General features: G+C 42.0%; 1 protein-coding gene across 6 annotated transcripts in view; it reads right to left on the bottom strand.

Annotated features, from left to right (window-relative positions):
- The window catches only part of ARHGAP24 (Rho GTPase activating protein 24), a 246,647-nt gene that overhangs the window by 11,921 nt on the left and 208,008 nt on the right, over window positions 1–26,718 (bottom strand). For 5 of the 6 annotated variants that reach the window (XM_064711178.1, XM_064711179.1, XM_064711176.1 and 2 more), the window contains 2 exons: window positions 18,183–18,305; window positions 6,461–6,668 (listed from right to left, as the gene is read on the bottom strand). In XM_064711178.1, coding sequence (XP_064567248.1) covers window positions 6,461–6,668; window positions 18,183–18,305 — 331 coding nt within the window. Of the gene's footprint in view, window positions 1–6,460; window positions 6,669–14,033; window positions 15,093–18,182; window positions 18,306–26,718 lie in introns of those variants that run through there. The other variant, XM_064711180.1, reaches the window with a different exon arrangement.

The following is a 26,718-nucleotide window of genomic DNA, read 5'->3' as shown; positions in this document are numbered from 1 at the left end:
GAAGTGCCTGTCAGACCGATTACACTCCCTGCAGTTTTTCACTCCCTCTACCATAAACAATATCCCTGGAGCCCAGCAGGTCACCAGCAATCCAGGCAGAGCCCTCACACTCTGAGCAGCAGCCAGTGCGCTCAGAGAGCTGCACTCAGCGCTCCACGCACAAAGCCAACGAGCCCCTTGTAAACTCCCCGAGAGGAAGCACTAACAAGGCAAGGTCACATTACAAAAAGATTAATGCCCTGCCAAAAATAGCTCTAGATCATGATGGCACATAAACAGTTTGCATGAAGAACAAACACTAGGGAACAATAAGCTGCGAGGCTATAATTCAATTTAGGAGTCCTGGTAATAAAACAAAGGAGAACATTACATTTTGCGTACCAGTTTGACTGATTTTGGGAGACAGGCTTTGGTCCAGAAATTCAAAGGTCAGGTTAACTTAATGTGCTATGTGATTTTTCTTCCTCTATGTGGGTATTTTCAAAGCATTACTCTATATAATTTTCCTACATAATGCAGAGCTCTAGTACAAGCAGTCCTGTGCCTCATTTAAATACCAGATTAAATTTTGCCCACACCTTGTGAAGCATATATGAAAGCATTTACCAGTCTGGCTCTAATATAAGTTAACAACTGATTTCTATTCTTGTTTTTGGTTTAGACAGAGAAATAAACCAAACCTATCCTGCTCCTTTGTCCTGGTGCTGACCATTTTTACAAATCATGATACCTTCCACAGTCCACAAGGAATGGTGAAGACTGGCAGACTCTATTTCTGAGTTAGGTACCAACTGCAGTAATTGTAACAGCAGCCAATTTATGCAGGTTTATAAAGGCTTTAAAAACAGCAATGAAGACAGCAATTTAGGACAAGGAAAAAGACAAACTCCATGGGGAAGGATGTTAAAAATTACTTCGAAAATACAGATCCTTAAAGAGACACAAGTGCTTTCAGGTAAGGTGGGCAGAGGTCTAAGAAACAGCTGGGTTTCCTCTAGGACAAAGATCTACCAGCTCCACTGAATATACTGGTGATTATCTTCTCTTGATAGATTGTTCAGAAAAACTGTTAAGTTTCTCCAAGGTTTTTCAGGGATTGCAAGCATATGTAAAAACATGGAAACCCACAACAAATAACCTACCCGATCTTGTTTACTGGAAGAGAAAGCCATCAATTTTGCAACCTGTCTTTTTCAAGAATGCTTTAAAAAACCCACTGTCTCAGGCATTGCACATGGTAACAAAATGTCATCCTTTCTTAAAGATGACCATGGCCCTCTAAGAAATCATTGGTCAGTGGCAAATGAAATACATAGCTGGCTTTTCTTTTTTTTTTTTTTCAGAGCTGACAAACCAACCATTTCTGAAACTGAAATTTATGCAAAGTCACTACAAATGTTCATTCACTGCCAGTAACTAAAAACACTCTGAGGACACCAAATCCAACTAAAAGCACAACAGGACACCAATTAAACTAATTTAATGACCCTTGCAACACACTAGATATATCTCCTAATGAGTATTTAATTGCTAGACTAGGTCTTTAAGTTGTGCCATATGCAGTGATTATTTCTGTTAGCTGGTTAGAGTAAGGGCTGGAACTGGAAAGGACATGAAGTGGGTCCAGAGGCATAGCTGATGAGCAGATTGAGAGGATCAGGGAAGAAAGGCTGGAACCAGCAGAAACAAACGGGAATTGTCACAGGCCTAAGGCCATTTGTGTTTGGCAGGAACAAGCTTTTGAGTAAAGATTCATTTCACATAAAAATGTGGAGTTCAAGGGATTACTGCACTTTGCCAGTAGGAAGGCATATGAAGCCCCTTCTTTGTGGGAAACTATCTGCTTCTAAACAAATTCTTATGTACAGGCTTGGATCTGAAAAACAAAGAACAATTTTTACAACCAGTGTTTTCTGCTTGCCATCTGCACAGTGCCAATGCAGACTGCAGCCCAAATGAGACACATTCCATTTCCAGAATTCACCAAAATTTTAAAACATTCTTTTAAATTCTTCTTTTAAAATTTTTCTCCTCCTCTGGAGAAGAAAAAAATTGTGCATGTGCTTCTTCTCACTTCATCCTTGTCACTGTCTTATTTTGCTTCAACAACCCCAGTGATTAAATGCCTAGAACACAGCAGCTTTACATTTTGGATTATTTGGCTCCAGTGAGTAAGCACTTGCCAGCTATCACATTCTACCAACTTAGGCACCTTTTCTCAGTTGACTGCAATGGTGACCAGAGCAATAACATTTTGTTCCTTTTTTAGAGCAATTCATACCCATAAGAGAACGTATTAGGGACTTTGTTTTGCTAAATATGCATTTATGTGCTCTCCTCTCTTGTGCATGCACACAAATGCTGGCGGGTGAGCTATGTAACTTTTAAACTCTCTGAACCACTTAACTATGTTCACCAGTAATAGTTATGAAAATCCAAGCCACACACATCAATCATATTATTTTTTTATTAATATTTGTTTCAGTGACATTTCAAATATTTTTTCTCCCTGAGCAATCTTATCTCACATGTCATCTGGTAGTAATTGTGATGAACAGCAGATGAAAAGAGGTAATATGGAAAAAGAAATCCAATTTTTACCCCTCCGAGGTAAAAACTGGAGAACAAATCCTTATGCAATTTTCATTATGCAGTGCCATATTCTCTGTGCTAATTTCACAGAACAAATGGTCATAATTCACTTTGTGTCATTACAAATGTATGATTTGTAAAGGAGATGAGGGACTTTATAAGTAAAACATAAGCCACACACACAAGAAGAGAGAAGCAAATACCCCAAGGGGAAAGAAAATGGATTCCCTGGAGGGGGCAATTTTACACAGAGGTGGAGCTGTACTGGAAATACCAAGGATATTTCAAATAGTAGCAAGCATGAGTGATTGCCTAATTGCACAGCTAGTTCCTCAGAGCAAATTTCACAATATGTACAGATACATTCAGAGGGAGTGAGGTATTTATTGATTTTTGTTTCTAAACTGACACACAATTTTGAGGCGTTGTGTTTTTCCTCACACAAGAGGCCTCAGCAGTTTTCAGCTCCAGCAGCTGCACCTCACCTTTCCAATACTGATCATCAAGAAATGATGGTGTTCCACTTTTTGTCAGAGGGGGCCTGAGGCGTTGGATGTTTCAAATCAGACACAGGATTTTCTCAGTCGGTGAGATGAAAAATTTTTAAATGCTTGTTCCATTCTCATACACAATTCTTCAGCAACATCTTATTCCAATCATAAGATCAAGATCAAAATTAGTAAGTGGAGGTTCTTTCCACTATGTTTTTTTATAACAGACTTCAGTATTGGAACACCCAGCTCTGAACTCACATGACAGCAATGATTTCTCAGATATGTTTTATAGGTTTCAAAACAATGCTGCATTTTCTTTTGAGTGAAGCTTGTTTCTAATTTGCTTCATTTGCTCTGGTTGTGCTTGCTCTGTGGTCTTCTCTGCCAGGGGGGTGCAGACAGGAAGGCAATAGGGGACAAAGAAGGCCAGGGGCTCCACAGAACCATGGATAGCAGCTGAACTCTGGGCAAAGAAGAGATCTGTGCCTCTGAACTTCATCTCCCAATGCCAGCATGGTGAGGTGTGCAAGCATCTTAAGATACAGACAACATTTTAAAGGAGTACTAACCATGGTATACGATCTTACTTTTGGTTTTGTCTTTAATTCTATGGTACATATTTTACTGAATCGGCTATGAAGGCATAAAGAGAAAAAGAATTATTTAACAGCAATTTGTCACACAAAAATAAAGCCTACACATGTATTTCAACATGTCTCACATGTTCTGAAGTGTTTGTCTGCTAACATGCACTTGCACATGGAAAAAAAGTGAGTATGGAAAGTGGCAAACTCCTCAAACACCAGCTCTCTTTGTGTCAGTTCCAACTCTGATGACAGCAGCCAGTCTTTCTCCCTGCCAGAGCCAGTGACCCAGCACCGCTACGGAAGTGTGACCTGTATTCCATTGTGTTCCATGCCCCAGGAACAGAAATGTCAGCTCTGCTCCAACTGCAAAAATCTCTATTGCTATCGATGTAAATTCATAGAGAGAACCTGGGTGGATTTTGCATGATGGGACTTTTGGCTAATAATAACATGTATTTAATTACAGACTAAACACAGTGGATCTAGAGGTTCACAAGAAAAAGTGAGCATGGATGCCTAATGTATGTGTTTTTTTCTTTCTCTACAGCACTATTCATACTGTGGTCACTTTCTAAGAGCTCAGCTTACCAAACAGGCTGCATCAAACCCAGAGCTCAGGCTGCTGTTCAGCACAATGAAAAGTTACCCCAAACCAAGGTCATCACACAGGTACTCTACTCACAGGTACTACTGTGAAATGAACTTCACCTCAAAGAGTTTACAAGTGGAACAAAAGGCTGGGGGAAAAAGCAGATAGCCAAAGGAAACAATGCAGAGATCAGAGCAGAGTTTATGCCTGACTTCTGAACCACTGCTACACCTGAATCACACCTCTCCGAACTCAAATGTGAAAAAGTAAACAGGAAAAGCACCCTGTGCAAGGCATGGGGACGTACAAGGTCAGTGTTCTATAAATTCTGAGCTTCAGAAGCAGAACTGCAGGACCAGCGATTTATAGGCGGCTCCTGCTGCTGTTTCTAATTGCTAGAGTAGAAATTACGTGCATCCTTCACAGCAGTAGCATGTAAAATCTCTTCTCCTTTTCATCTGCTAAAGCTCAGCCAGCATACCTGTTCATGGGGCTCATTAGTTTGTGCTACAGATGTTGCTAGATAACCTTGAAAAAGAATAAGTGCGGCTGAGCCCTGGTCTCATTTGTTTGGAGTAGTTAGAATTTGTGCACTTCCTCCAAGCTGTACCTCTCAGTGGGGAGTTCAGTACATCATCTTCCCACAGTTCAGGGTGGCTTGTTTTCTTAAGCATTTCCTCTACAATTATTTGGTTTACAGGCACAGAAAAAATAACCTTTTGTTTCTGCCACTCGCCTACCCTTTGGTAGAGACAGACATTATCAGTAATATTTATCATAATGTCCAAGTAAGGAAATGTACCCAGTAGATGCTTCTTCACCATTTTTAAATAAGCTTCATGGTATTTGAACAGTAAGTGAGCATGCCATAAACATTCATCAGCTAACACAGTCACTTCCCATAGTGCTCTGGCTCCATAAAGCCATTTACTCATCAATTATGCTAACTCACCTTCAAACGAGAAACGAATAACCTCACAGGAAGACAAGTCACTTTTCCAGAACGTTATAAATTCTTACATTTTCTTTTAAACTGAGGGTCAGGACTGAGGAAACTGTTGGAGATGAAAGAACATTACAGGTGTCTGCCTTCTGTGCATCTGATGCACAAACCTTCAAGCTTAATGAATCTGCTCACTTCACAGGAACAGGGAATGGAGGCACCTAAATGATTTCCAGCAATCAGGTTTGAATTATGGCATGTTTCTGCACTAAAAGATCAAGCTACAGTTTCCTTCCTGATACTTGGATTGCTATCAGACAAAGGTCTCATATAATAAATGCAATCTGCCTCTTCCTCCTAACTCCCATTGGGCCCACAACTGCAGCAAAGCTGCCAATGCCACTGTGGGGGTGTGATGTCACTTATGGATGTCACTTAGGGCACATGCTGAGGACAACCACTGTTTAACAGTCTCTTCAACTGGAATTTCATGACCACCATACTAATTCTGGTCAGAGTTAAGAAGTCCATGTGGCACTCATAATGCACTGGTGCTGTTTCTCTGATTGCACACTGTATATGTGACTACTGCTGCCAATGCCTACAGGAAGACAGTACAAAAATCACAGGGGACTACAATTACTTACAGGAGAGTAAAGTCATACCCAGCTGTGTGAACAGGACCAGGTTTTCCTTGGCCCAGAAACGCTCATTAACTCTGTAAAACTGCATAAACACTGGAACACAAATCAGACCTGGACCCTCAAGACCACATGGGCTTGTTTTTATGGCCAGAGTGACTTTCACTGTAAGACCAAATGCCCAAAATTATAAAGAAATGCATGAAAGTACCTTCCCTTCCAGTTTTATAGGTAACAGAATACACTGAGGCTGGTGATAACAGAAATTCTTCCTTTGTGGAACTGACCAAATGCCAGCATCACCACTGCATTTCAAATGATATTAAGATCAAGGCAATCCAGATATTTTTGATTAGGCCAAAACATTAGCAATACTTCTCCTAACCAACTTTTCACAAAAGGAAATTCTCCAGAAACGCTTTGAAATCAGACATCAAAGTCAGAACAAAAAAGACGACATTTCAGAGCAGTAATGGGAAACACACAGGGAAACCTACAAAAACATGTCATTCTGTCTGCTGCTGCCATGTGTTTCACAGCTCTGTGGGTCAGCCAGCCAGCACACCGTGCCCTGCCTGGGCTGCAGGGCGTGGGGAACAGCTGCAGGGTTTTACCTGTCAAAAGAAGGCTTTTCTCCACAGTCAAAGGCATCCTGCAGCTCCTTGACAAGATTGGCCTGCCCAGGCAGTCGGAAGAGGCCCTCCTCCTTCAGCCCCCGCTGGCGGATGAAGTCCACGCACTGCTCCACCAGCATGGGAGCCAGGCGGTTCCCATAGCGCTTCTCGTACCGCACCGTGTCTTCCAGCTTCTGCCCAAAAATACCTGCACCAGAAAGAGAGCTGGGACTCAGCTGAGCAGCACAAACACATCGGAGGAGCCCACCCTTCTCCTGCAACCCACGCAATCTGCAGGTCATTTAAATGCCTGGACAATTAACCTACTCCTTTCTTACAAACAGAATGCTCAGTTTCACCATGGACACTCTTCTGGAAATACAGCACTGACATGTTTTCCAAAAACATTTGAGCACTTATTTAAACATTTGAACATTTATTTAAAATAAAACACTAAATTATTAGCGAGATCACCAGCACAGGAAACAGAAATAACACAAACAGGATTTTCTGTCATAAAACCTCTGATTCAAAAGTGATTCATATCTCCATCTTTTTTTGGTTAATGCCCAGTTATTAAGTACCTCTTGCATCAGGTCCAAAGACATATAAACATTATCTGTAGACATGGAGGGAAAAATGTTTATAACTCAGAATTTTGTTGCTACTAAATGAAATTACTATTTTGTTCTCCAAATAGACAATGGTAAATCCATTATGTATTACCAACCGCATTATGACCATCTGCTTTAGCAGTAATAAATTTTGTGTACAAAAAGAAGTTCCTGACATGAAAGGTAAAATATGTCAGATGAACTGCAGGAAAGCTGAATTCGTCCTTAAGCTCAGAAGAAAATGGAGGTTTTTTGACAGAATTAATTTCAACCCTGATTTGAGGGTACCAGTGCTACCCTTTACAGCTTATTTTGCCTCTCCTTTCAAAGTGCAGAGCAGCACAATAATGTTCAGGGATGTCATCTGTGCTGGAAGCTCTCTCTTGAGACCACCACTTGCTGAACAGTACTAGGGCTGAAGCAAGGCAATTCAATTTCTATATATAGCAAGACAATGAATAGTTCTAAGGCAGTCACGATCAGAAATTAAAGACCAAATGACTACTTCGCTTTTGCAATGACGTACACTGTAAAGTGTGAAAAAAAAAAGAGGCAGTAAATTGTGCCATGCACTGAGCACACTGCTCCTGCTGGTTTAAAAACATAAAATATTCAACAAGAAAAATATCATTGTTTTGGTTTGCTTTCTCTAAAAAAAGCCCAAAATGGAGATAGATAGCTTTTGCTTTTGACTTAAAAACTTAATTCACCCATATATTTCAATTCAGATTGAACCTTTCATGTGTACATTTTTCCTTCAACAGAAAGGTAACTAACACCTCAGTTTGTAGGTAGGACAGCTGCCTTGCAAATGCACAGGGATGAGGGATGTAGGGCAGGTCTCAAGTTTCCCATATGGAAGGTCTGAAGTTTGTAGTTAAAAGCAATTATTTTTACTGTAGCAGAGGAAGTAACTGGAGAGAGTAAATGATGTCCTGCTAAGACATCCAGAGAGTCTCTGAGATGCAGAGCAGTGTATTTTGTGATTGCCATGGTACCCACACTTGGGGATGCCAAAACCAGCAGTAGGTAAGGAGAATGAACATCACACAGTCATTCCTTATTACTCCTTTTGTACATGCTGTACAAAACCCAGAACCCAACAATTAGCAGTTAAAGAAGGAATTTTTGCAATTTCAGAGTCAAGTTTAGAAGAATACTGACTGAAGTAGCATCCACAAAGTTTGGGGCCTTGAGGTTGGCAGAGGAGTTAAGTATGCTAAGTATATTTTCTTCATTATTGCATACCTTCCTAGCCTCCTAAAAACCAACTATGGGGATGGGAGGAGTATTAATTGAATTTGTGTTTCCTGTATTTTTCCAAGAGTTGCAGCTGGATGACACAAAGAAAATCCTCAAGTCCTTCCACTTGCTACACTCTCCTTCTCAAAGTAGTGGAATTAGGGAGGGAGGTCCACTGAAAGTCAGTTAAGGAATCTGTGTGATTATGAGACTCTGGGGATTTCGAAGCTGTTAATATACGAGAAGGCTGCACTTCAGTGCCCCCCAGTCTGTCCCTTCTCCCAGATGAATGAGCCCCATTTTCTCTGCCTCTCCTCAAAGGGCAAGTGTTCTAGCTCCTCAACCCCTTGGTGATCCTTTGCTCAACTCATGTTAGCATTATCTCCACCTCCTGGGTTTGATGGGTTTTTGTTTGTTAAAGGATGCAATATTTGGATATGGTCTAAAAAATGTTAAGCAGAAGACATTAATCACCTTCCTCCTTCTGCTAGCTCTGCTTCTGCTGATACTGCCCAGACTGCTGTCAAATCTTCCTTGCTGCCAGGTGCACTGCTGGCTCATGTTCAGCTTACTGTCCCCCAGAACACCCAGCTCCCTTCCCCAGAGCTGTTTCCCTGGGGTTATTTATTCTTAGGAACAAGACTGGGCCATCCTACTCCAGTTTGCCCTATGAACATACAGCCTAAGCCTCCCTGAAAGAATGCATGAGATTTCCTGGTTTTAAACACTAGACTCTTTGCCTCTTTTCAAACAAAATATGATAGGATATTCAAATTATACCTGAATGTACACATAACTACACTTCATGCCCACAATTAGCAGGAATACAATTAGCAGGAATAAGCTTTCTGCTACTGGTTATGCCTTCTTCTCACCATGCTAACTTTCTTTAATCAGTAATTTGCATATTGCAGCTTCCATTTCTAGGAGAGAGTAACTTCTTAGACCAGAGTGCTTTGGAACTCCTATTAGTAATGACACTGCAGTCAAAATACATCACTTTCTATTAATACATTTTTTGATGCTGCCTTTTTATTTTTTGCTCGTTTTAAAATTGGTTTTCAAAGAACATCTAACAGATAATGAATAAAATCAGAATAAGGGCATTTTGCAGTGGGAGCAAAAACCCTTACCATATTATTATAAATTGCTGATGCACCACAACACAAAATGTACTGAAAACAGGTGGGAACCAGAAAGCACTAAGATGTCTGCAATTGGAATTAAACACTATTTTTCAATTTGTTTGGCACTGGAATTAATCTCAGGCAGGCTTGGGTTGGTGTCTAAGTGTAGGCTGAACTAGATTCTCCAAAGGAAGCATTTCCTCCACCTAACAAACATGGAACACTGCACCAGGCAGCACCTGGCCATGAAATGAATCAGTCGTGATAAGCCTGCACAAATATTGACCAGAAGTTACAGACTTGCTGATGCCTTATGGCAAAGGCACTCTGTTGCCAGGGGCAGAAGGGACAGAAACAGGACAACGCTGCTTCCACATCATGTTGCCATAGCTTCTACCTGGCTCATCATCCTTCTGGTGTCTCCTGGGTAAGGCATACCTTCTCCCCTCTCTAATGCTTTTATCCCCTCTCATGCCACAGCTAACTGCTACTGAGATGCTGCAGATGAACAGTCTACAAGCATTAAGGGGTTGACTACTTGGAAGCAAAGGCATTCCTGTGAAAACTGCAGCTCCATAATGTTGGCAGAGAAAATGATGAACACCGTCAGCTGTAATGGGTAACTTGCACCTCCTTTACAAAGAAGGAAGGAAAAGACAGTCCAAGCTATGGAGACTAGATTATAACCAAAATCACTGAGATAATCTCAAATGCTGTTCCTTAGGAGTAAATTTCCACTACAGTAACTTAACAAGAACATCTTTTTGGAGAAGGAAGTAGAAGAGAGCCCTCATAACTCATGTTCTAATCCAAACTCAAGTGGCTCCTAAATCTCAATGTCTCCAAAATCCAGAAATGCACAGATACACAAGAGCTGACCTGTGGCTTGGTTTATCCTTGGGATAGGGTACGAGAGGAGAAACAAATCAACAAGAAACCATGAGGTTCAGAATAGCACTAGTTTGGCTTCTCCACAGCCGGTGGAAGGCAGGGAAATGCACAGGATCCAGTTCTGACCAGTCATTAGATTTAATCAGCAGCACTGCTTTTTCAGAGAGCCCTTGCAGGTCTGTAAAGCTGTATCCAATTAAGCCAAGATCACGCATAACATCAAAGGAGAAAATCACATGCTGGTAAAGGGCATGCTGAGCAGTTACTCATTAACTAGAACATTCCCGTGGCACAAGTTTTGTAAACACTTCGAGAAACTGGGCTTCCATGCTTAACAGATACCCAAAAACCTCATGAAAAACACCACAGTGCTGTATGCAAATTCTGCATGTGTCTTCTCAGGAGCTGTGGAAGCACTGTGGTTATTTTGCATGGTACATAGTCACAGTTAGAGGATGGCTTTAAAATCTAAGAATGCTATTAGTCAATGATTTCCTCACTAACTGAACACAGGCAGGCATCACATCTAAAATCCATGGACTTCTGATTCAGGAGGAAAAAAGAAGAAAAATCTAGGTGGCCATTCTGCCCATAAGGAATGGCTTGAAATAAGGAATATCTCAAAAAAGGCCATCTGCCACTCTACATCCACCACAGCACACTCATTCAGTGAGCCAGAAGGTTTCAGACCGCAAAAGGCACTGAGGGCTGATGTTTTCATAGATGGCCCACACCTGTACATGTGCAGCACAGGACCAAGGGAGCCTGGTGCTTCCCAAGTTCTGATTTCATCGGCTGTACTGATCAGAAAGGGTCAGTTAAGGTTAAAGGAACTGATCCCAGCTTAGAATCTGGATGTGAATTTTTGAACAGCTCTTAATTCTTCATCAGTAATTCATTGACAGAAAATAACAGATCAGATGAATGGCTTTCAACAGTGGGGCTGGGAACAAAGGTCCTCAATAACACAAAGAAGTGGCTGTCATGACCACATAACACCTAGTAAAGAGCTTTTAATCATTATTTTCCATCACCTTTCTGCTCAGATGTTCCCCAGCAATAAGTGCTGTTTTGAATGGATCAAAACCAGGGAGTATTTACTTCTTCTCTACAGAATTTTGTAATGTACAGGAGAGGAAAAGCCCCACCAAAACCAGTGGTAGCAGAATTTTGTTCCTGCCTGAGTAAGGTAAGATAAACTCCCACCCTGGAGTTTAGAACATATGCACACCCCAATAACCTGCTTGCAACAACAACTCTGATACAAAAGCAGAATTAGCTCCAGGAAAGGAAAGGAGACAATCTTGAAAACATCACCAGGAACTTGTCACAGTTGATCACATGACAGGCTGCACTATTTTTCTGGCCACAGCCAATGCCACCTCCTTCTCCACAACTCTGTCTACTCAAATTCACCACATTACTGAATGTTCTCAACATTGCGTGCTTTCTCCATTGACCCTGCATGTTCTCTATGGAAGCTCCTATGGTGGTACTTTAAACAGAGAGCATCTGCTTCAAGCTGGAGTTTAAAGATGTTTGGCTCTGTCTCTGTTCAGATGCTGCCCTCTGAGCTTTGACTTCTCCTATGACGTGACTCCCAAACCCCAAAAGTATGGCATCTAATTTTTTGGTGCCAACCACAATGGAACTTTGATCTGGATTTCCAGGAAGGGTTCTATACCTGATATCATATATCAGGGTTCTTCACCTGATATAATTGGTGAAGATGATGTCATGATTCTCTTTTGTAAGTCTTGCCACCACTAGCCACTGGTCTTCCCCGCTAGTTTTATTTTCTGCATCATGTTGCACAGCCTAGATTTAATTGATCTGCTTTATGCAATTATGGATTAAGTTTACAGAAGGCTAATTTTGCCTTTTTTTTATACTTAGGTATACAATCTGCAAATGAAGTTGCCATAATCCAGTAAACCAATTAATTAGACAAGTGCAGTTAGCCTAATGTGCCAGTGCCCCTACAGTAAGGGCTTGACTGAATCCAGTTAATATCTGTTAATCTTTCTGTTGACTTCAGTGGGATATGGATCAAGTTAAATACATGCCCCAGCACTCCATAGCTCTGATCTAGGGGCCTTGACAGAAAATGTATAGAAGAAAGCAAGCAAAACAAATTTTACATAGAGGAAAGCAAATCAGCAGCATCACCTCCATCCCTCTGTCCTCTGCCCCAAGTGCTGCTGCTTCACTTGGGAGTTTTAGGCATGGATAGTTTCTGTATCAGAACATATGGGGGAAGAACCAACAGCTGAAGCTCTTCTTGGAGCAGCTAAGGCCGTACCCAGGCACAAGGGCAGCTGCCCGTAAAATTATCAGTTAATCCTTTATTCAACTTCCAAACACTTCTCAAATAGTTAAGGGCATAAACGGGGCACAGGCAGCTCTAATTCACACCGACACCTTGAAACGCAACACACACGCACATCCTCCTGGCCAGCCTCCAGCAGGACTGAACTCCAGCCCCCAAGGGCCCTGGGGAGGGGGTACAGGGGCAAGCAGCTCCCAGTGCTCCCTCAGCCGCATGTGAGAGCTGATCTCTGCAGCAGCTCTGCAGTGAGCCCCTCGCTGCCTGCGATCCTGCCTTCCAAGACATCGCCCCTGCCTGCCTGCCTGCTCGCAGCCCTCGAAAGCAATGATGTCACTGCACTGCTGCTGAGGCTGGGAGCAAAGAGCTGCCTGCTCCTGCAAAAGGGCAAACGGCAGCACGGGGCAACAGCCGAGGAAGGAGCAGCAGAAGAAGGTGACAGAATTTGTATAATCTGTACATATTATTTGTAAAATTTGTAAAATAATTTCTCACGCTTCAGAAGAACATGACAATTTAGCCCTTACACTTTGAATTCTCAGTCCAGCAGAGCTTTTAAAACAGCACTAATATCCATCCTCTTTTTCCCCACACACAAAGTTTTTGTCCTTGTCATGGAAACAGTTTCTCCCCACCCATCCCAAGTGCCCTAACACCTTACCATCCCTCGTTGTATCTCTGTCTCAGACGTGTGTTTCCCTTCCAGTGCTTTCAGCTGACATATTATGACATCCAGTCTCCTCTTTGCCCTTTTACCCCGAATATTTCCATGCTCTGCTTCAACAATGCAAAACAAAACTGGCTATAAACCTCTCTATGCAGCAGGTGAAAAGGCAAATGCAGGCTGCAGGGCAGCACTATGAAGTGGCAATGCAGCCCTTGCACCAGGACAGTCATTGTAGAGCTACACTTCATTCCATCAGAAACCTCTGAAATCAAGGACTCAAGCTTCTGCACAGATAAACATTGATCACCTTGCTTTGCTCCCTCTCTTCTCCCTCCCTCCTCCCACACGGACAAAATGCAAATATAAACTCTCTTTCCTGATGTTCTGCCAAACAGACAACTCAGAGCATCACACGTCTAATTCCCTCAGTGTTCTCACTCAATTCTGCTCAGAGGCACTGCAATGATCTTGTCTCATTCTACCATTCATGGCTATTATGTAGAGGAGACAGTATCCGCTGGCCAGCTACAAACAAATGAACAAAGGAGTAAATAAATCATTCGTGGCATGTTGGCATCTGCATTGTTTAATGCCTTTTGTTTGGGTGCTCTCCTCTGCCCCTGCACACAGAGCAGACCCCCTTGCCTTCTCAGAAGCCAGGCTTCCCCAGCGCAGCAGAGCACAGCACAGCGCAGAGCACACCTACCTTTGCGGAAACTAAAGCAGCGCTTAATTCTCCTGTAAGTAGTTTTGGGAATGAAGGGAGCTGCTGCTAAGGCACCTGGGCTGCGGACTCCAGCATTCCTGTCTTCAGGCATCATACAGGCCAGAGCCCCCACGTCCCTCCAAAGCTCTCCTTCACCAGCAGCATCCAGACAAAACACCACAATTAATCATTGCTACTAACTGCTGAGGAGTTTTTGTAATAGTGTATTTTCCTCTGGAGCTAGGAGATTTGTGGTCTTCTAGATCTTGCGCAGGGCTTGAAACGATCTCGATGTTCTCTTCCCTGCTTCAGTTTTGCTTTGGGGAACAATTTCTTTCCATCTATTTCCTTTAGTTTCTTTTATTTCCTGCAGTGAGACAACTGCCTATTATGCAATGTCACAACAAAAGAGTTTCAGCAAAAAGATGTATCTTCCATTCAAACAGAAGTGCCTGCACAGATGGACGGGAGAAAGACCTCTTCCTCCCGGCTGGAACAGGAGGCTGAGTGGCAGAGACTCTAATTCCACAGCAAAAGCTCAGCACTGTGCGGTGTGCAAGGGGAAAGAGAAGAACAATACCAAAAAGGCCACGGAAGAATCCTTCAGGATACAACACTCCTCGCTGGCACCCTTTATTTCCGCACCCGAGAAGCAAAAATAACAGTCAAGGCTCTTTGTCCATACCAGATTCCTCCCCAAAGTCCTTTCACACGGCCAGCTCCTCGTGTGATGCTCTCACGGGCTTCTCGCTTGTTTTATTGCCTTCCAACTACCAGGAGCTCTCGGGGGAGAGGCGCGTCAGATGCGGCAGCGGCGCATCCTTGCCGGCAGGATCCCGGGAGCGGCTGAGGAATCCGCGCCTGCAGCGGGGATGCTCTGGCGGCAGGGCTGGCAGCAGGGCAGGCAGCAGGGCTGGAAGCAGAGCAGGCAGCAGGGTTTGCAGCAGGGCAGTGCCGCTGCCGCCTGCGTGCAGCAGGTGCGGGGCGGACGCGGCGCGGCAGCCGCAGCGCAGGTCGGAGGCTCCTCGGGTGACTTTGAGTTGACTTCAGGCTGTGCCTGTCATGTGCGGCGGCTGCGAGAGCGAGCGGGCTGCGCCCGGCTCCTGCAGGAGGTGCCAGACCTTACACTGCTACCTACCCCTGCTAAAATGCTCGTGCTCCTTCTTCTCGCCTCCTCCCTCCCCGCTTACTTGCAGGCTCTGTAAAAAATTGCCTTTTTAATCTAATCAGGAGGGGAATTTCATGTGCAAACAGGCATTACATGCCCTGCCTCATTTGCATTTCTTTTCCCTTTCAGATTTTTCTTTCCACAGTCACCTTATTCTTCTGGTGCAAAAAACAACCTGTTTCTGATGAGCTTAGCAGATTCCCACCTGCCCCCTCCAGCACAGGTTAACAAATAACAATTTAATGATAAGGTTAATTATTTACAGAGCTCCTTGCACTGGTACCAGGAGTCTTCTCCTGCTGCCAGACAAACTTTAAATATTAGTGGCTCAGCAAGGCTTGTACACATCCGCTGCACACACACACACACACACACACACAGAGCTTACTTACAATGCTTAAAAGAACCAGAAAATTCACGTTACCCAAAGTGGCACTTGACTTGTGTGACACCAGGCTATTGCGGTTTACCATTAAGCACTGAAATTCAGGAAGCTGATAGAAAACGAGTGTTTTGATTAATTAGCTGTCTGAAATAATGTTGTGTTGCAAGTAATTACTTGTTAGTGGCTAGTCGTCATCATGTGATGGCAACTTTCCTGTATCTTTTTTAATATGTAAAACCATTTTTAACTTCAGCAGCTACAGATCAGAAAGGCAGGCTCTTAAGACATCTTAAGGCAGAAGTGCCTGTCTTAAGAGTCAGACTGTTGCAGCAGCTGTAGCAACATCCCCATAGCAAGGATAATAAAAATATGACTGTGTCTGGTCATTCATAATTACAGAAGAGTTAACAGGATTTATTTATACTTGTTAAGATAGCTCTATCAAGTAGTGAGTAAAATGGAGGACATGTTGGAAACTTGGTTCTTAATGATGACACATCCCAGGATACTGCCTCTGCCTTGTTATCACAGTCAAGCTTTCTCCATGAACACTACACTCTAAACTATGTTCCAGCTATTTTTGCATTTTCCAGGGAGTTAACTGTTTGCTTCCCAATGCAAACAACCCTGAATCAGTATGCTTGCTCAAGAAACCCAAAAAGAAAAATAAAAACATACTTGGAAGTGTTTTAACTGCAAATAAATTGGAAAGGTAATGCAAGGATTGCACCCCTGTAGTTTAATGCAAATCAGCAAGTAAAATCCTCAGCAAGGTGCCTCCCTCAGTAACTGGCATTAAACATTCCTGCAACAATGATGGTGTCCTGAGAATTTTCTTGGTGGCTGGAAGGATTCCCAGCTGCAAATCACAAATAGCTCTTGCCCTATAAAAGCAAACGAGGAGCTGGTGAAGAAAGCACAGGGTCAGGATTTGAGAGATTTGGTTTCTATTTGTAGCCCTCTTCATTGACTTGGGCTAGAATTTAGTTTCACCTAATGGCAGCTCCCTGCCTGTGACATGTGGAGACACCTCCACTTGCAGGAGAACAGCAAGGCTGCCTTTCCTTTTTATCTGCCACTGAAAGATACTGTGGTGCAGGAAGCACAAAACTCCACAAAGATACTCTCTGAAAAACCCACTTCTGCTAAGCCTCCAAATGTATTACTGCCACAGCAGCTTATGCTGCCACTGGACTGGAGCAGGAGAATGCTGAGGAGCTCATCACAAGGCCTGCTTTCTGCAGAGAAAGCTGGGGATGGGTAATCTTTGTGCTATGTAAAAACCAGGTTTCTTACCTAGCCTGACTACAGAAGACTGTGCTACTTAGATCTTCTCTTTCCCAAACCAAGTCCCTATACCTGCAGCAGTTCATGCCTTTTAAGATAAATCTTTCATGTGGTGAGTTTTGGGATTTTTTGGTATGTTTTCCTTTTTTTAAGCATTTTAAGACCTACACTCCCAGATTCAGGATTGTGCCATCTTATTAAACATAAAGGGCCAGATGCCAGTGACATGACGGATTTGCACCATCTTTTCAAGGCACATTTTCCCAGGAGAAGCCATGGAGAAGGCAGTCATGTTCCAGAGATGCCAGGCAGGCCCTAGCTGGCCAAGTCCCTCAGTGCAGCCCACCAGTGAGGCCAAAGTCCTGTCCTAAAAACTGTGTGACCTGAATAAAGCACAAAGGAAGATGAGTGACCTACAAGAAAAGTTTTCTTTAAAGTTTCCATTAGTCCATCCTCCTGCCTCCTGTGTTCTACCCAGCAGTTCAGAGACAGAAATCAGCAAAAAGAGTTTTCACTGATAACTGCACTTCTTCATCATGAAACAGCACAGACAATCCTGCCCTCCTGACTTTTTGCCAGCAATCTGCAGACAATGATATTCATTTGCTGCAATACAGGTGTAAGAAAATATTTCTAGCCTCAGAGTTAGAGATTTGAGAGGTCCAAGCAACAGACTGATTAACATACAGACATGTTGTGCAAGAGTATCAATCACACTCATATTATAATATAGATATTATCACCAGAATAGTAATGATGAAAATTAGTACAATAATTTGCAACCCATTCAATGTAAGAGAGCTTTTAAAAAAGGCAACTAGACTCCTAATGATAAATTTTGGTTCAGTACTACTGAAATCATTGGAGATGCCAATCAAATTCCCACACTGTTAGTGCTAATATTCTGAGGCACAGTTTTATATAACACTATTACTGCTCTTAGCTGTCACTGGCAGGAGAACTGCTGACAGCTTTTCCAACAGGCATTTAAGAAACACCATGGATGGTTTTTCAGCTGGTGACCAAAGGAATTACCCTGCAGGAAAGCTGATTTCATACAAGACCAATCTTCTTTAAAACTTCCCCTCACACTATCATGTGCTACCCTCACCAAGGGAAGCGGTTCCAGACAGTTCAAAGTCTTTTAACTGAGCCCTCTGCATGGAAACATGTTTACTCCACTTTTCTGGAAATATCTAGACCATTCTCCTCTTTACTTCCAAACCCTGGCTGTGATTCAGAGATAGCAGGAGAGCCCCTGTGAGCCTTTGTGCATCTGTGAGCAGTGCATGTTCCCTGGGTGACTCACCTCCTCCGAAGGGCGCCCATATAACCCTGCGGATGGATTTCACCCAATCCTCCATGTCATTCTGCGTGCTCGCCATGAGGAGGTAGGTCTCATGATTGGCTGTCATCCGCTCCCGGTCTGCTCCTGCAACACAAGACAATTGCCTTAGGAACCCTTTGGCTTCCCTGCCCAGCCAAGCTCCTGCCACTCTGGCTGCTGGAAGCACCAGAGCAAGCAGACGTGGACACTGTGCAGTGCTCGCTGACAGACATGGCATGAAAAGAAGGTCCTGTAAGTACATTCCCCATGAGACACTGAGGAGCTGTCATGCTTCCAAAAGGAAATGAGAGGATAAATGTCATCAGTAAACAAAAACAGCCCCATGCTGTTCCAAGAACCACGGGGGCCTGCACTAATCTGTAACTTGATACACGCACTGGAAATTTTGCAGCAGTTACTGTACCACGATGGAGAGAATAAATACAGAGACTGATAAGGGTGCTTTGAACAAGTGGGGATGACTCCATTCTTATTTTCAGGAACACACTGTGCCACATTCAGGGCAGTAACACTTGATACACCCAAGTGCTGCTGTGACTCCCTAAGGAGAAGGCAGACGACACGGCACAGCCCGCTGCCTTGGACGGCTCTGATGAGGATTAGATTAAAAGGGAACACGCTGCCTTTTTATCCTTTCTGTAAAGAATGGGCCCACACCAAGAAGGTCAAAACCAGAGCTTGGCTTGCCACAGCTCCATGTTTTCAGACTTGTAGTACCGTTTCATCTCCATTCTAAAAGGCACCTTAGTGCAAGGGCACTGAGGATTCAAACCACCTTTCCAGCACTGCAGAATGCCAAACCCTTCCAGAAAAAGAGTGGCATTTTAATGCCCTTTCACTGAGCCAAGGGCATACACCAGTACTTCACACACGAATGCAATGCACCTAGAAATCCTGTCAGTCCTGTATTCACATCTTTCCTGCTTCTTACATTCCCATTTTTTATCCTAGTGATATCTAAAGTAAATACCTCTGCTCATTACAACAGGAATACTGCTCCTGGAAGAGTGCCATGCTTAGTGCTGGGCATTCACACAGCTAGGATTTTAAAGAGAAATTTCTTAAGGACTAGAAAATCCTGGCCCAAGTATTCTGTATTAATTACTCCTGTAGACCAGGCTTTACAGAACTAGGACACACAACTGTAAAAGAGACTTAACTGAAACTTGATGAATACAAAAGCCAGACATTGGCAGATTCTACTGAAAATTTATTCTTAATGATTGTATCATTACTCAAAACTTAAATTTTAACTTGGAGGTAAACAGATATTCTGGTTTTCTACAGCCAAAACTCAGCCATTCATATGCCCTATGCTACCCTAAAAGGCATCAAAACAAATAATGCAACAACCTGAACTACAGTACATTTTAGACCATACCAGTTTAAAAGTCTAAAGAACACTGCTTTTTTTTTTTTTTTTCAAGATATAGTAATGATGAACCTATATCAATACTAGAAAAATATCAAGATTATTTTTTTTAAAAACCTTTTCAGTGACTAGCCCAAGGTCAGGACAAAACATGGGACTTAACTTCCGTGCTATGTTCCATCCTTTTTACCACAGAGAACAAGGGTAAGGGGACAGGGAAGCATCAGAATCCCAGACCTTAACATTCCACATCAACCCGGCCCTGCAGAAAACACACAGCCACAGGCCCTGGGAACTTGCTCCCCATTTTTACCTTTTACATATCCATTTAAACCAGAAAAAAGACAGATTTCTCATTCAAGGACAAAAAGGAGACATGATACTATCCTTCAGTTTACTTCAACAGTATTTTACACATCATCTATACTTCTCACCCTAAAAAGATCAAAAATTAAGGATAGAAGCATAAAACCTCAATATATTCTTACAGCTATTAAATATAATAGTAATAAAATCAGCACAGAGAAAAATAATGCACCACAATTGAATCCTTTCGGTGGCTTATAAAACCTGAAGAAATTATTTATCATATTGCACTGCAGCTCCTTTTCATTTCAGTGGACTAGGATCTTGCAAGCTGCCACACAAAAAAAACCCGAAAAACATGCATAAACATAATATATATCAGATCCAGCAATGAAAAAAAAAGTAGTGACGTGGCTTTTTCACTACAGAGACAACAAAAAATATGACACGTGATGGTACTCTGGTGCTGCCAGATTGATCCATATTCTTTTAATAGCCTGCATATTTAAATTCAACAGATTATGTAATACTTGCTTAACAGATGATGCAGTATTTACCAAGTTACCATGTTATGACAAATTGGAGGGTGTTCTCCAGATAGAGTGGATTAATCCCAGAAGTCTAGCTAGCTTATTTACAGTGTGAATTCCAGAGCAGTACTTTAGCTCAGGTAAACACCCACTGAGCCAACACACAATCAGCCTGATTTTGCAGAGAAGGAAAGCATAATGTTTGGCTACATTACCTTGAAATGAGAAAGTGAAGCTTTCCTAACAGAAAGAGCTTCATCATTTTATAGCAATTTTGGAGCTACTTTGTAATTCACATCCCTTTCTTTCACACACAATATTGGATCTTGCAGGGTTCTCCTACTTGTGTGTTAGTGTAGATATTATTCATTAACTAAAGCCTCATTAAAAGATTTTTTGGGACACAATAGCACCTGGATTTGTGTTTTACTGCAAATATTAATTTTTAGTGAGAGCATATTTTAAATGCAAAATTTACAAGATAAGACAAGAAGAAATGACCATGATTTGGGAAAGAAGTCATCTCAGATAAGAAATATCAGAAAAACAAAAACAGAATTAGGACCTTTCCGAATCTTCAGTAGTTCTGCAGGACATTTGTTAAAGACATTGTTTGGAACATCCACTTCCATTCTTTTTTCCTTCTAATACTTTTGCTATGACCACAATGAAGCATGAGGAGATCATCATCTCCAATAATCAGACATCTATTCATACCACAGATATCAGCATTAAGAACATCAACTTGAAAATGGTGCTCAGCATGAAGTCATATTGCAGATGTAAATCCATACTTTTTTCCATGTGCAAACCATAACCTATTTTACCTATATTGTTTTCTAGTTTCAGGTTACGCCCTCTCAATTTTCCCTGCCTGCATTTGCAGTCCAAGAAATGCCTGAGTCTGTGTGATGTGGTCTGGTTGTGAACAGCACAGCCAACTCAAGGGACTGGAATATGAACTCCACTTTTCCCCATCTTTTTCCCTTTGTTACTTTGCAGATGCCACAGGAGCTGGAAGAGTAGAACCCACCTGACCAAAGAAGCTGACTCTGGCCTGTTTGAGATGAAATGCTGCTGTTTGCACCACTGATGTGAATATCCTGTACATTCCAGCCTCTGGAAACTGCCAAAAGTAATTGGATCTACACAGTTTGGAGTCTCAGAATGACAGTGTACCATCACACAATGTTACTCCTGTGGCCCTAACCAGACCCTAATCCGCTTTATTTCCTTGGCAGCAGCAGAAAGGAGCTCTTATTCATTAAAGGGATCTATCCATAACACCCATACAGTGCCCAGTGCTCTGTCCTGCCGCTCAGGGGCTCACTGACCCACAGACTGATGCTGCTGGTACCCCCAGTACCAGCTAGAGATTTTAACAACTCTTGCCAGCATCCAGAAAAAAAAACCAAACCAAACTCCACACTCCAAAACTACAATAAAAATACAGAGAGGCCAATTCCAGCAGGGATCCACTCCGCAGGGGAAAGGGGAGGGATCAGGCTGTGCTGGTGACGCAGCACCACAGCTCCCACTCGGAGAGGCACTGGGAGCAGGCACTGCATTTAAGGGGGGACTGCTCCCTGAAGTACCAGGCTCTGCAGCTCCTTACAGCCCGTCCATTAAAGGAGAAGGCACAGACATTCTGGCATCCAGTCCTGAAAGGTGTTTTTACTACTTTGTAGACTCTTCCTGTCTGAGCCAACACCTTTCCTTTACCTGGATGTACCCCAGCTGAACTCTGCACGAAGTATTGCCTTTGTCCTTTTAAAAGGATCTTGGATTTCCTATGAACAGTGGTTCCAGCATTTCTTGAGAATGGAATGTGAAAGGATTAAATTCATACCAACTGTTTAAGAGAGAATTTTCTCCCAGAAGGAACATCAAAAAACTAGGATTAATCCAATTTTTTCTGAGCTGAGAATGTCACGGCCAACCTCACAAGAACATTCTCATTCTACACAAAAAATTAAAATAAAACTGGGGACCAATTTCAAAGTTAAACAGTTTTCTACTCCCTTGTGCATTTCTCTTAGCCACAGTTTCTGAAACCCATACTCTCTTCAGCTTGGGAACTGAATGAATATGAAAGGCAGACTGGCCTTACAAGACAACTCACTAAGTTTTCTCTAGAAACATTCTCCTCCTTGGATGCTTTATACTGGTCTCATCAGGAAAATGATACGTAGTAAAATTTGATTAAATGGTAAATAGTAAAATTCTGATGTTTCAGGTGAATACACTAAATGCACTTCCATATAGTATTCAAACAGACTCCTGTTTCTCCACACCTCCTGGCACACTCTTCTCTGTTCAGGTGAATGGTTAAACTGGGTGACTTATCATTTCTGATCAGGACTCCAGTTAGTATCTCTTCACAAGCAAAACACCAAAAATCATGATAAAATTCACAGCTCTTCCATTATACTTTGTGTTCCTAAAATTTCCCCTTTGCTGCAAATAAACTGTACACTAACTGACATACTTAATCTATGTCTCTAGAAAAACCCACCTGGATTTCCTTCATTAACTTCCATTTTAGGCATTTGTATTCAGACATTTTAATCCGAAGAAGAACTCCTCTCAGCAAATTGAGGAGACAGAGTACCAGGGAACAAGATGAACAACCTTATTCTCCTTTTTTCTTAATGAAACCCCTTGTTCAAGAAAAAAAACCAGAAAATTTTGGTTACCCAACCTTGACAGTAAAAGCACAGCTGCTTTAAGCACAGGTCTGACTTGGCACACTGATGTGCTGCAGTTCAAATCCACGTGTTTTCTTCCACATACCAAAGCTGGAAACTATGGAATCCATCCATCCTCAAATGAGACAAGGAACTCCATCATAGTTGCTAAACTTTAATGAAATGCAAGAACTATTTTGCTGGCCACTCCTTCTGTTGATGAGCCCTGTGCACCTTGAGTGTGATGAAAATCACACATGGCTTATTTCAAGGATGATTTGGGCTCCTGCATTGAGCTGACAATTTATCCTTCAAACTGCCATGGAACTGGCAGATGAGTTTAAACACTAAAATGTTTCATGTTCATAGGTAGGACAGTGTAAAACCCTAACTGCAAGAAACTTGGTTGAAGCATAGGCTGAGCAAAGACAAACCAAGGAGCTAAGCTGCAGAATGCAATTGTATTTTAATGAGATTTTAATATCTTCTTGGGTTCAGGATTCATTGAGAACTTTTCTTCATAGCAAGTGACAATCTGTGTTGAAGGCTGAGCAACTGCTGCATCTCAAAAGACCAAGTTGAAAACCAAAAGAGAAAAAGCGACTTGAAACTTACTCTCTCTGGGATTTTTTCTGTGGTTTTGTTTGTTTATTTAGAATTCTAAAAAGCTTCTTTATTCTGCATATGCCTGGTAATTGGTCCTGTTCTTCCTGACTGTGTAAAACTTGACCAAGAATTTACAGCCTTCCCTCTGTTCATCTGAGAATGACAAAAGGAGTACACAGCCTAAGTTCAAGTCACTGCTGTTTGTTTTTTTTTTTAACTACAAAAAAGAAAGTCTGGACAACCAATGGTTCTTAATGACCATGCAAAAACTCATGTCTTCAGAAGAACATTACACAGTTGCATTACCTCTAAAGCCTTAACGAGAGGTAATAGATTGTGTTGAGGGAGATCTACAAACTACAATTCCAATTCCAATTTCCCAGGACTGCCCTGTTCTACCTGCTGTCATTGTCTGGCTCAAGGTTGCTGAGTCATGTAAAGGACAAAGACGTGTCTGGAAAAACACTTGTGCTTTAACTGACTGATGCCACCACCACTGAGAAATCTCAGCTTTGAAACACAGACCTATCAAAATCACCTTTTTTTAACTAGCAAACCACATCAGGTGCCCTATTAAATTTCTCTCTTCACAAAGAATTAACACATTTTCCTAGAAAGGGAATCAAGTAACTGTGAACAAGTCAGTAATGAGGATATTGCTTTTTAAATACTTCAGTACAAATATAACATTCTCTTGCTCCTATCCAGCCAATCTTTTGCATTAATAATCTGCAACAGCAGTGCTCTAAACTATGGGTGTATTTTTTTTTTTTTGAAAGGGGCATATTAGCTTTTCAACATAAAAGCTGAAGCCTAATTTAAGTGCTAAGTGGCAAAAGATTGCTAACACAAGTACATTCCCTGGTGGGCATTGTGCTCTAGCACAATTCCCCCACTTGCAGAATGCCTGGAAGACAGCAGGGCTGTTTCAACAGAATGAGCTGTTTTCATGAAGCACTGAACCAGCTGCTGTCAGATATCTGAAATCAGGCTCAGGAAATGAATTCCTCGTGTGTAACACAATGAACACTCTGTACAGGCAGGTCTCTCCTGTGCTGCAGGGCTACAGGGGCAGCACCATCAGTCTGTAAGAGTAAGTTCAGTGTTTTGCACAATAAAAGCATAAAAGCAGTGCCATATTTAAGCATTTTGTGTTTGCATAGCTGTAATTATTGCTTAAATACCTGAGCAAAGAACTGGGATGCTTGCTCATCAACAGTTATAATTGTATGAGAAAGAGATCATTAGTAAGGAAAAGAGACACAAATTCAAATCATCCCTTGCACAATGTAAGAGCTCCAATGTTTTCAGAGTCCTTTAATCTTTTCAGGCATGTCTCATTCTTCCCCCCACGTTTTTGCCGCTCTTCCTTTATTCCTAATTTGAACTTCTGCTATGCTTCAAACAGATTTCACAATCTTCCACCTCTTCCTCATCCACAGACCCCAAGTGGCACCTATTTTACAGAGTCTGTTCATCCCACCCTTCCCTGTCTCTAAGATGCTGGTGCCAACACAGTTCGCTTCTGTGTTCTGCCCTTTCCCAGTGCCACTCTCACTTGAAAAAAATCTCATCTCTCTTCTTGCTCAGGGCACACCACCCAGAACTGTTTGTTTACAGGTTTTAATAGAAGTCCATCAATCTGTGTGGACCCCATCACAGCTCTGCACTTTACCAGCCCCTGAGCACACATTGCCTCTTGCAATAGAATTTCATGGGGGCTTTTCTTTATGATAGAAAGATGGGAAAAGCATAAATAAACAAAAGCCAAGAGACTGGCCATTAGATATCCACTCCTCTATATCCTTCATTACTACTAGAACTTGAGACTTATAAAATATTGATTCAGTTAAAGAAAAAAAAAACCATTGCATGCCACATTTGTCTATATAAATGTACAGTGCTGTTACAGTGCCCTATTTCCAAATCTTCAACCATAAAGAGCTTTCCTCTGAAATTTTGAGTTAAAAAAGTAAAAATAAAGCAGAATTTTGCCTAATGCCACAAACCATTAAAAATCTACTGTGGCTTTTTTAGATAAAACTTGTACACACAAAACATATCAAATTGTCAGTACTTGTTTCCTGGGGACAGAGACAAGAGAGATTTATTTTCTGAACAACAGCTTTGTTCTTATCAGACAAAAGAACTTGTTTGAGACCTCCTAGAATAAACAGCAAAGAAAGAAGAACATGAGTTTTTCAGTGACCTGTGAAGGGAGGAGTTTGAGGGTCACATAATGTCAAACATCACTGGCAGTGCAAGAACTTGTGGACGACTTCACTGTTACCTGTTGTAACTATTTATTCTAAGAGAAAAGCATAATTTCAAATTACTACAGCAACTTATTTTCTCTGCCCCACATGACACATCTTGAAGATAAATTACTGTCTTTGAGAGTAAGAACCTTCTTTGAAGTTTCTCAGGTTGGACACCAAAATGAGCATTATGTTATTTGAAATCTGGCTGATCTCCAAGCTGATTTTAGGGGAAGTCTCTGCAAACATATCTAAACTTCTAAGGAAAGAGGGGAGAAAGTCCCATGCATTTGCTGGTGTAGTCATAGTCAAACATGTAAAAAATGCTTTAAAAGAATTTGACTGTTAGGACTCTGTTTTGGGGAAAAAAACAAGATCCTGGAGCTTTTGCTGCTGGGGAAATGACTGCCCTGCACTACCAAATTCTTTCTTTGCTCTTCAGCCTCTCATGAATTGCACTGAAGTGCAAACACTCAACTTGAAATGGATTTTTCTGAAAGGTCAGGTCCACAGCACATATTTGTATGGCATTTGATCTAGCAGGAAATTAAAACTTCTGATGATTTTAAGAAAGGAAGGATCAATACCTGAATGGAAGTCCTCAAGTGTAAATTCACCCAGGGACTGGCAGGACCTACCTATATACACACTGGGATGTGAACTTTGGGCTGCAAAGCCAGCATGTCAGGATGCCAGAGCAAGGCTGTTCTCAGAGACTAACAAGAACAGCATTCAAAG

This window comes from Zonotrichia leucophrys, chromosome 4, assembly GCF_028769735.1.
Source record: "Zonotrichia leucophrys gambelii isolate GWCS_2022_RI chromosome 4, RI_Zleu_2.0, whole genome shotgun sequence".
In the NCBI taxonomy this organism is placed as follows: Eukaryota; Metazoa; Chordata; class Aves; order Passeriformes; family Passerellidae; genus Zonotrichia; species Zonotrichia leucophrys.
Note: the sequence above shows the minus strand (reverse complement) of the source record. Positions and strands in the feature narration are given on the sequence as shown.